This window comes from Manduca sexta, chromosome 26 (assembly GCF_014839805.1).
Source record: "Manduca sexta isolate Smith_Timp_Sample1 chromosome 26, JHU_Msex_v1.0, whole genome shotgun sequence".
NCBI lineage: Eukaryota > Metazoa > Arthropoda > Insecta > Lepidoptera > Sphingidae > Manduca > Manduca sexta.
This window is the reverse complement of record NC_051140.1, coordinates 11180570-11192684: the sequence shown is the minus strand read 5'-3', so window position 1 is coordinate 11192684 and position 12115 is coordinate 11180570. Positions and strand designations below refer to the sequence as shown.

The 12115-nt window shown below is 34.2% G+C and overlaps 1 protein-coding gene across 1 annotated transcript; it reads right to left on the bottom strand.

Annotated features, from left to right (window-relative positions):
- Nucleotides 1-4510: 4510 nt before the first annotated feature.
- Nucleotides 4511-12115, bottom strand: LOC115449978. Its single transcript, XM_030177879.2, has 10 exons — nt 12005-12115; nt 11847-11929; nt 10971-11111; nt 9458-9655; nt 8611-8700; nt 7877-8020; nt 6831-7010; nt 5675-5813; nt 5173-5316; nt 4511-4602 (listed from the first exon to the last, which is right to left on the bottom strand). Exons 1-10 carry the CDS (start codon nt 12078-12080, stop codon nt 4592-4594), a joined length of 1206 nt encoding a protein of 401 aa, XP_030033739.1. The 5' UTR covers nt 12081-12115; the 3' UTR covers nt 4511-4591.

The window sequence follows — 12115 nt, the reverse complement described above, 5'->3', positions numbered from 1 at the left end:
TTTTCTGTATTATCTTACTTCTTCCTTTCATAGTTTTCTCTGACTCAATCTTTTTGCTCGGATTTGTTGATCACCAGCCCTGACACCTCCATTGCAAAGATGGTTCAGTCTCCCCGTTGTTCTCCGTATACGAAAAATGTGACCCCTAAGACTTTCTCAATATTATAGACGTATGGATTACTAATTGTTTTTGGAAGATTTTTATATATATGGCGGCATTTTAAGTGCTGATATATAAACATCTGCATAAAGTTTTACTACTATACCCGTTAAACCTATTACTATAGGAGTGACATGTGTTTGCGTGTTCCATAATCGGTTGATTTCGCTTTTGAGTACCAATATGGCATTACTTACTTTTTATATTTCCTTTGCTCCTGTATGGTCATCTGGAATTAGATAATTTGGCACACAGGTAGACTATGTCTTCGATTAAAACATATGCTATTTTTCAATTCGGTAATTTTCTCCCATGGAAAGTATGAAATATTTAATCAGATTTTTAAATAGATGGCACTGGCGTCGTACAGTGAGTTTTTACTTGAAGCAGGAAAGACTGCGGGTAAAGCAGTCAGCAAAACCTTAATATAATAATTATTATTTAGAATTTGATGAAACGTTGTTATAGAGGGTGCCTGGAAATATGACGTATTCCCGTTAAGAGCATGTAGCAGTGGCGGAAGATACATATTACCCGATTCTTACTGGCTTCCTTTACATAGAGTTTATGAAGAATCTTCTTCTCAGTCCACGACCATTCCTGGCGGAATGGTCGTGGTTATGGATTGTCTGAAAAATTGATTGTGACTTTTGCGAGACTTCTCCATCTCTCTCTATTCATGGCACTGCGTGTAGGGAACACCTTGCAAACGATTTAATAACGTCTGTCCATTTGGTGGGTATTCGGCCGCGAGGACGTTTACCTTCTACTCTTCCCAGTACCAACAATCGTTCCAAGGAGCTTTCATTATGGATGACATGACCAAACATCTTGAAGATTCGCATTTGCACTATCGACGAAAGTCTGTTTGATGTGAAGCATTTTCAGGATAGAAGCGTTAGTACGGTGAGCAGTCCATTTAACGCTAAGCAAGCGTCTCCAGCACCTCATCTCAAGGGCGTCAATCTTTGATGAAGAATCTAATTATCATTAAAACGATTTGCGGACTGCATTTATGTCTATTAGTACCTATAAATAATGTTGGGTTCCTTTTCAAAAAATTTCGCCTCTCACCACCGCATTTAGATTAGGTCAAAAGCAATTTAATTTTGTCATATTTGTCAATTAAGCCCTTTTAATTTTGTCATATGAAGCCCTATCCGGAACCCATTATATTAGAATCTAATATATTGGCCTAGGCGCGTGATGTAGTAGATTGAACTTTAATCCCATTTGTCGAGAATATTAATATGAAACCCAGAAAGTGTTAAAGCAATTAGGAATATTATGCGTGAAAGGGTGTCGGGCAACGTAGTTGAGTGTGCAAGCGACGCAACCCACAGTAGTTAGGAATTAAGAGGAAAACCAAAACACAATGCAACCTCTAGAAACTTTCAATTCGATCACGATTTCTGTGCAGTCCATTAAAATAATATATTAAACATTACACAATGTTTTAAACACTTAATAACGGTGATATATGATTGTAATAAGTAATAAACCGTCAAACTTAATACATAAAGTTATTAAAAGTAAAATAAAAACAAAAATAATATTATACAGGATCATTTTGAAATTGCGTGCGTGCGTGCGTGCGTGCGTGTGTGTGTGTGTGTTTAATTTCAAGGACAGGAAAAGAGATTTTCTATAGCATCATTTGTTTGTTCCATAAGCCATGGCTGTACTTTGTTTTTAGTTTGGTATTTGTTAAGTTTGTGAATTGAGAGAATTTTATTTATTTTATTATACAGTTTAGAGCTTAGGTAGAAGAACTGGTTTTTCATGAAGTTGGTTTGATGTATAATAGGAGGGAATACAATATCGGCTCGACGTTTTTCGGATCTTACTAATGGTTCACGGTGTTTTCTTAGTATACATTGAACCACAAACAATTTTCTCACCGATAGGACTTTACAGTTATTGTAAAGTTCTGCAGTCGGGTAAGTGTACGGCTTACACAGCATAACTTTAAGGACGGCCCTTTGTGCTCTCTCTAGTTTGAGTAAATAAGTCTTACGGGCACCACCCCATGCCGGCAAGCAATACACTAAGAGAGATTGACATAGTGCGTAGAATATTGACAAAAGTGTCTCTGTGTCAGCCGAGAAACGCAGTTTTCTAAAAATGTACATGAGCTTCCGGACTCTACTCACTAGGCTCTCTATATGAGCATGCCAATTTAAATGTTTATCAATTAGTATTCCTAAATATTTTATATGCGACGTCATTGATAATGAAGTACAAGAACAAGTGGGGTGTTGAGTGCGACCAGGACACATGTGAACTTTAATTGTAATAGGGATGGTTGGTTGAGATTGACTACTTATGTAGAATGGAATTATCTTAGTTTTTTCTATATTTAATGTTAGAAGATTGTTTGTTAGTCATACTGCCACCGTATCCATTGCTGCCTGAGCAAAGCATTGCGTTTCTCTCCAGTTTTTGCCATGTATTAGGAGAGCTGTGTCATCAGCACTCCTATATGGATATATGGCTCAAGTAACTTATTGTAAAGTGATATTTCCAAGTAAATAAATATGTGGTTTCATTTAATAACGCGATGTAAAAATAACCCTGTATATAATTATAGTTTAGTTAATTCAAACCTAAAAATTTTCTATTTTTGTACCATGTTTGGTAAAGATTTTTACGTCAACCTCGTGTCCCTCCACAGGTTAAGTAGGAGGAAGTAGAAATCTTTTCTTGAGGAGCACTTACATAAGAGTCGGTGTAAAACCAGAACTTACTAATTAGAACTAAGATAAAATATAAATAATCTCAAGACAATGCTAGCAGAGGTTAAGACAAATATCTGGTTTCACTTACTATCGTAGTGTCAAAATAACCCTGTATAAGTAAAGATACAGTAAATAACTTATTTACATTGTGTTCAAAACAGCCATCCCAAAAGATAAATTAATTTTGTTATAGTACATCTAAAAACAGAGTAGGTAATTCAAAACCAATACCATTAGACTACTCAGTAATAAGAATTATTCGGAACACAATTATTCGGATAATAAAATACTCTCACAGGACACATCCATGGTATTGATTCAGTCTACAATTTCCTGGTAATTATAACCGACTAGGATCTTTAATCCCATGACGCCTAAACTTGAAATCGAATTGAGAACGTGAAGTTCTCGCAGTGAATACTTAGTCACAGTGTTCAGTTAACAGTGTCAACATAGCGAGGAGAACAGAAGAGTAGTATTAGGTATTCCAACTCGAATACTTGACGGTAATAATAATCTTTGATGGATTTGAACAGTTTGTGAATCGTAATTAAACCGTGATATTTCTTTTTCGTTGCGTCTAATTGTTTACATTGCATCTGTAAGTAATTCTACCATGTAATCCAAAATACGAAAGACGTTGCCTCACTCAACGGTCATCCGGATGATTTCAATAAAGGCTAATAAAAAGTATTCATGATAGCGTATTAGAATCCAGGAGCCTAAAAAACAAAATGAAGTTTAGGCGGATCACTCATTTTTATCTCAGACACAATTTTTCCTCACCTTATTTCAATAGTAGCGGCTGCTATACATTTATTACTAGTTATTATGTAATTTAGTGTGCAAGAAATACTATTGGAATGTTGAATTTATCTAACCTTTTTTGTAGAAACTTCGGTATATTGATTGCACTCAATATTGTATAAACTGTATTCTCTTCTCTGAACACAGTACTTATACTAGACAGATACGCTATAACATGAAACGCAGCTGTAACAAGAAAGCGTGTCAATATTGGAAACAAGTTAATGTATATCATGTAAATATTTATCTATATAAATATTTCTTATCTTAGCAAATTTAAATCGTGTCATTTCAAAGTGACAATATAAACAGTTTGACTAAAGCCAGTGAACTCTAAAATTACACATGGTTTCATCTCATGCTGTTGGATGAAAGCGTTAGATGCAGCATGCCTGCCAAAAGTATAATATTATCGTAATGCTTAATACACACGCCGGCAAGTGGGCCCACCAGTTGCGTCCCTGCCTACCCCTTCGAAGATAAAAGGTGTGAATATAAGTGTGTACTAATGAAAAACTAATGGATCTAACTTCACTGACCTATATATAATATTATATGTGATTTAACTTCTTATATTATGTGATTTAACTTCACTGACCTATATATAATATTCTCAAGTCATTTTGATGTTTTTATTCCAAGGAATTACATCCCTCAGAGAATCAATACGCTAGCACCGTTACATCAGTTCAGCAGTGATATAGTTTACTCTTCTAAAATATTAGTGGTTATTCAAAACCAATAGGAGATCAATAAAAAAATCAGTCGAACATAGATTATGAATAAATTTACAAAAACGACAGCATGAATACCACAAAATATTTATTTATCAATCAAAAGCACACAACACACAAATGATGCTCTTCGGAAAAAAGACACGAGGTGTTCAGTTGAATTCTGTAAAAGAAATACGTTCTTACATTAAACATTATTACTCGTAAATATATAAATAATGTATTACTAACTACTCAATATTTTACAAATATCGATTGAATTTATTATTATTTATTACATAAAAAAAAATAATACAAAGAAGAGTAGAGAGACAAAAGGCACATGTACATATAGCGGACTTACCGCTCTAGGCAATGTCTTCCAGATAACCACGGGATGGATACAAAAGCGGTATTTATTCAAAAAATCAGATTCATAATTAAAATTAAACCAATTTTCGGATTATATCGCGATTTTTATATTTAAATTTTCTCCCGACTCATCGAAGACTTAGCAGCCTTCATGGTCACGGAGAGGACAGATTCAAAATTACAATATATCTAATATCAAAATATCGATGTCAAATTAGCCTATATGTTAATCCAGGATATGTTCTAAATTTCATACAAATCCATCCAATTACTGTGCTTACTTCGAACAATCATACAAACAACCAAACATTCAAAAACTTTTGCATTTATATTATAAGTTAGAGAAGACTTAATAGGATAATATTCAATAGTGTTATATTACCTCCGTGTTTGGCAAAATCATATAACCCAAATCCATAAGGTATGTTATATTTTGTTAACGCAATTTTATACACCACTGCGCTATTAATTATGAATTTAGTACGGCACTTATTCCTTCCCTGTAAGTGTGATGATGGGTAGGGACCTGAAATTAAAGGGGAAAACCTGATTAACATAAATCATATCACGTTGGTCTAATACGGGGTTTGAACAAGGACTAGAGAGTGTAGCCTTATATGTATATCTATGGTTACCTTTTAATGAAATTAATGTGTAGTTTTAGCAATGTTACGTTACCCAGTAAAGGTTCGCCAGCACTGGTGTAGTTTTTAAATACAGAGATAGATTTTGTGGTGAATTGTATTATACTGTCATATATATATATATATATATATATATATATATATATATATATATATATATATATATATATATATATATATATATATATATGACAGTATATCTGCCAACCTGGCTGGGTGGTAATAAATGATAATACGTACTCTGTGGCTTCACTTCTTGCAAAGTAATGTTGATGTTTTGTACTATAGCGTTGACGTTGGCAGTACTTCCTTGGAGTACATTAGTATAGCCATTAAGAGTTATACCCTGACTGATGAAATATTGTTCCATGCCGTTTTTCTAAAAAGTAATTTTTTTGTTAAATATATATTACGATTTCTGAACACTATTACGCTGTTATTAATCAAAGCGTAAAAAAATTGCAGGCCATGCAATATTAAACCTAAGTACGCTAACTTTTTTGTTGAATATTTTCAGTTTTCAATAACGTATAGCGAGATTACCATGAACTTTTCTCCCTGTAGATTGAAGGCAGTCTAAATCTTCCCTTGTCTATCGTAACAGGCGGACCATCAGGAGGTCGTAAGTCTACCAGTGGAGACTGCCGTAAATTATTTGTATTAATACATAGGATTATAGCAACGAGCTCCATAGTCCATACACTCACAGGCATTATCTGAGTGACGAAAGCTCTTTCTGGCCATTGATGGACACTAGTATTTTTTTTGGAGAGCTGCCGTGGTTACCACCGTGGTTACCCTGCTAATAGGGTACAGGCGATCCCCCGGCTTAGCAACCACGCTAGTCCCATTTTTTTTTCTTTTTTTTTTTAACACGGGGAAATCCGTTTACGGTTTTGTGCCAGACTCGCCGGTATAAACCGTCCTACCGACTAAAACCCTGCCATTCGACTGTTACTCCCTAATATCGAAGGTCGCGGGGTGCGCAACTGCATGCAACCGCAACCAACCACGGTAGTTCCTAGGAAGATTTAGTGGGCCCTACCGTTATTACCGAGAGTGCCAGCGGACGGTACGCTGGCGAGCCACCGCTGTCCGGTCACAGGGCCCGGGAGGATGAAGGGAGGGGATGGAGGGAAGGAATAGAAAAGGAAAGAAAAGGAGCCCTTCCAGGATAGTTGGAAGGGAAAGGGAGAGGAAATGTTCGCGAACCCTTATAGGCCTCAATGTGTATTTAGCATTCATGAGGTATATACGCTGAACTGTGTGCTTAGGGTCGCGACAAATGTGCCCCCATGCATAGGCGTGCATTTAGTGTGGAGACCAAGCGCACAAGAATTGCCTCGGGGGGATGGACAATAGTTAGCTCCTTAAAGAATTATCATTGTATACATACCATGAATGCTGCTCCGATAATCGATGTAATCTCAACGTTCATCCGTTTCATAGATTTAATCAAAATATTTCTTTGTGTTTCGTTACTTAGTTTTTCGATCACAAGAGGCAGATCTTTTCTATTTTGGGGTAAGCCGTAAATCACGTGACCATCTCCTTTGTTTATACTAATTTGTATGAACTAAAAAACATATTTTTATTAGATTATACCTTTTCTATTAATAACTATAGCACATGTATAAAATATTGAATGCGACAATTTTAGTACCTAGATATGTTATTATTACCGGAAAAAAAAATGTTCCGTCTCCTCAAAAGAGGAAAAAATTCAACTATAATTTCAGAGAGCGAAAATCTAAACTGCACACAAATATCTACATACTCTTTTATAATTTCTATTGTATTTTGTGAAATAGAGACAAATTTCCTTCAATATATTAACATTGGAACTATTAAGCAAGTGAACTTTTTGCAGTAATTTGTTTATTTCTCAACTAAAATACTATTATAACAGAAAATGCATCGATTTTTCTAGATTTTTTAATTAATTGTTGATTTTTTTTTATGTATAAGGGTGCATCAATGTAACCCTGCTACCTGATGATAAGCAGAGCGACATAATCGGCCTATACTATGGCGGATTTTATACCTTGTGTAAAGTTATCGTCATCTGGGTCGGGCAGATGCATATAACCTACCACCAGCATTACATTTACTCCAACAAAAATAATAACAATCTGTGTTATAGCTTATGAATATTAACATTATTTTCAATACGCAAATTAATATGTGAACCAAAGAGACAAAATATATTATCTTAAATTAATAATTGATTAAAAATGTTCAAGATTTAGAGCATATTCTACAATGTTCAATTAAATGTTATCCGCCATATTAACGCTTTGGAAGGTACCCTGTTAGTTACAGTTTATTGGGAATCATGACATGTATCCTAACCCCCCTATATATTCGATGATTATCGGTTATTCAGACATTATGAAACAGCCCCTTAATCCGCTAATTAATAATGAACATTAATTCGCATACCTGCGCATTTATTTTCTTATCTTCGAAGTACAACACCTCAAATATTCCTGATAGAGCTGGCATTCGCGATACTGCGCCGTTTTTGAAACGGTAATTGACGTGTGTATTTCTTAGCGTATTGTCGACATTATTATCAAAACTGGCCTGAAATATAATTTTATATTATTATTAAACGTAAACTAAAAAGCAAAAGACATAAGTGCCACCAGAAGGCCTACAAAATATTTCGTGGCAGACAAGAGAACGAGACGAGAAAGAGACGTAGCCGTAGCCAAGACGCCTTTCTAATGGTAGAAAGGCGCATTGGCTACGGCTACAAAAATACACTAAGAAAACAAAAATAATATATTTTTTGTTTTTTTTTTTAGTTTGTAATAAGACGTCTTCGCTATAGCCTTGATATGAATACGATATCTTTGAAATTAAAACTTGAAAAAAAAATATTAGTGGAAGTGCTTTCCGTGCTGCTTGCGACAGAGAAGGAAACATCACCGATTTTTACTCAAACAGAGTCTAGAATACGAAAAAGTTCACAATAAGAAATTTGGAATGCATATTAATAATTAAATAAACAATTAATAGAGTCCGCATATACAATATACATATAATGACGATACTTGAAAATATAATTGTGATAAATAAAAATTTATAATAAATATTAAATTTTTCTTCCCAATAGAAAGGCACCTGTGGACATGTTCGAAGCAATATAAACTTTTAAAAATAATACTTACGATTAAATTAAAACTTGCTGAGAATACAATACCATTCCTTTTGAAACAGCGGTTTCTTACTCTACCATCTTGATTTTCCGGAGACGAAAACTAAAATGCACAACGTAAAGTAATTAAAAAGCGGCGATAGCCTAGTTGGGTGTGGAACGGACTGCCGAGTCGAATGTCTGCAGGTTCAAATCCCAAGGGCATATACCTCTGACTTTTCTAAAATCATGTGTGTATTCTTTGTGAATTTATCGTTCGGTTTAACGGTGAAGGAAAACATCGTGAGGAAACCTGCACATCTGAGAAGTTCTCTATAGGAATTTCGTAGGTGTGTGAAGTCTACCAATCCGCACTAGGCCAGCGTGGTGGACTTAGTCCACCACGCTGGCCTTAGCCTAATCCCTCTCAGTAGTAGAGGAAGCCCGTGCTCAGCAGTGGGCAAGTATATAATACAGGGCTGATATTATTATTATTACAGTAATTAACTCAAGGAATAGGCATTTTTAATTATACTAGATGTTATGTATGCAGCCCTATTCAAAACATTGGTATTCCGTATTCAGAGTAAACTTCATTAAGAAAGGACCTCGAGGGATTCGAACTCGGGATCTCAGGGCGATGGTCGTACTACACATATAATACAAGGAAGCCACTGGGACAAACACATACAAATTTATTGGTAAGATAACAATTAAATGAAAATATTTTTATTTATTATCATTTCATCATCATCATCAGATCGTCACTCCCTCAAGCTGGCGGGCATCCTACATTCCGTTTGCCGAGTCTTGGTATTATAATTTGCTAAGCGCGAATTAGAGATGGTCTATTCTTTGTATCTGTGTGTGCAATCACTTACCCATTTGTTGATATAATAATCCACTTCTCGGTCATTATTATAGTCTATATACTTAGTTTCACCACGGCACACATCCGCCAAGTTATTTTTATAAGAATTTCTAAATCGGTTACTTCTATCAGCATATACTTCGTATTTTTGATGCACATTTGAACATTTCTCGATTTCGTCTACTATAAAACGTGTAATTTCTATCGCCTGTAGATAAAGCAAAAGTTCAAGTTACATAAAAATAATTTTGTTATAATTAAGGGGTTAAGATATGTAAAACTCAATTTTATGTCCACTTTGGGCGTCCTGCAAAAAATAATGTAAGCATTCTTTGTAAATATTTTTCAAGAAATAAGTAGTTTGGCTTATGGTATTTTGCACAGCGGCGTATTTTTTTATTAAACACAATACCGTGAATAAAATCATAATTAATATCTGCCAAACATCGCTCAACGGTAAGAATTTTACATCGTTAACATTTCGATATCTCTCTTATTTACTTGAGTTAACTATATTCTGAAATAATACTATACTCTATTTTTAAATACACTCATCTTTTTTCTTTTAATACCGTTATATATAACAAAATATTTAATTATTTTTAAAAACGCCTACTCAAACAACAGCTTATAGTAACAGGAATATTTGCAGTTACGCGCAGTCAGGCGCTCTCACAAATTGATGTCGACATCATTTCATCTAGGATGTGTATATTATGTACTAAGTAACATAAAATATTCTAAAATACTGTATACACTGTATGTAAAATTAAAAACACAAATAAGAATTTAAAATCTTAACATGTGATTTGAACTTCATCTAATTTATATTAAATGCCTTACCCTTCCATACTAAAGGTTTTTGACAAACTAGAATATTTTTAGGTAACTATGTATATTTTGTCATTCGGTTACTAAGAGTAATTTTCGGTGTTGCGATATATTACAATAATTGGAATTTGGGTGAGGGTGGATGTTTGAATTAGTACACACTAGAGCCGATTTTAGACTAGCAAGTTCTTGCAGTACCTACTATATTGCACAAGAACTTTTAGACACGTTTATCTTAGCGGAAATATTTTTATAAGTTTATACAAATGGGATTTTTAATTTGGTATGGAGACATTTTGAGATCCTGGAAAGAATATAGGTTCCCGGGAAAATATACAGCGTGACTTTTATAACGGAAAACTTAAGCCCGAAAAACTTTATAAAGCGGGCGGAGCCGCGGGCAAAAGCTAGTACATAATATTTTCAAACGTAACTTTGACATACCTAATATTTTGACAATCAAGGATATAATTGTACAATACCGTGTAGCTACACGTACCGCCATCTAGTTAGCTTTGGTGTAGCGCCCAAGGTCAACGCTCAAGGGCCACTGGCCCCACTTCCATTCTTAACGAAAGTTATATATATATATAGATGCTGTTAAACAACTGGACCCAGCTAAGCTATCTAAATGCCTTACTAGGTACCTTATTGCCCAGACAACATTTCACCACTATAATATTGTAACTTACCTGTTCTATATTATCCAAACCAAGAGTTTTTAATGTTCTTGCAGCATCGTGTGGTTTATATAATGCATGGAGCGTTTTTGCAATAAATTCTAATACTCCCGTTACTGATATGGATTTTGAAGCATGTTTGCGGTAAAAGTACTGTAAAATAAATAAAAAATGAATTATTTTTTCTCATGTTAAGTTTCTATTGGCCTCCACTTGGCAATTCTTGGCCAATGTATATTGGCGGATTCAGATTTAGACTCAAATTATGATCTTAGTGACTTCCAAGTTGGAGAACTGAACGTATCACTGGATTAGTAATGGAAAAATCGGAACACAGTACAGCGCTCATCATTTTATTATATACTTAAATATCTTAGTAATAAACGCTGTATACGCCTGTCACAGCTAAATAAAATTGTATCTTGCTTTAGTGAAATTGTCACTTAACATGGTGAGATAAAACAATAAATAACTATTAGTTGTTTTCAATAACCGATCCCGGTCTCAATCTTCAAGCCGAAGCCAAGAATGAACCAATCAAAATAAGTCATTTATCAGCATGTGAATAAAATCTTTGTTCTGATTGGTCCATTTTTGTAATAGATCGAATAAAGCATTTGAGATCGTTTATTGAAAATGGCGGTTATTGAGGTAAATGCAGTAACCAAATTGGTAGAATGGTCTATTTCAATACGTCATTTATTTTAATATGGCTCAAATCTTAACATAATTTTAAGTTATTAAGAGACTTCTGGAAAGATAAACTAGTTATTTGACTTTACTTATATATAATTTCTCCTCTATATATTAATTATAAATATATTCTGTATCTTAAACATTTAAAAAAAAAGTCAAAACTACAATATATAAGTATAAGTGAATACTTACTTGGAACAAAGCCGTTTCCTTTTGTTGGATGACTTTAATAATGTTTGCTATCAATCTATTTCTCGAGTCATGCTTACCGCAATCTAAAAGAACAATAATAATAATATAATAAATTAGACATGACTAATGCAATATTGCTATTTGAAAAGTGTATTTACCTTTTTTAACAGAGTATGCTGAAGTTAACGCGGTCGCTGCAACGAAACAACCCAATATTAACAAGGTATTTCTCATGTTGCTAGATGTACACAACACTTTTCTATAATATT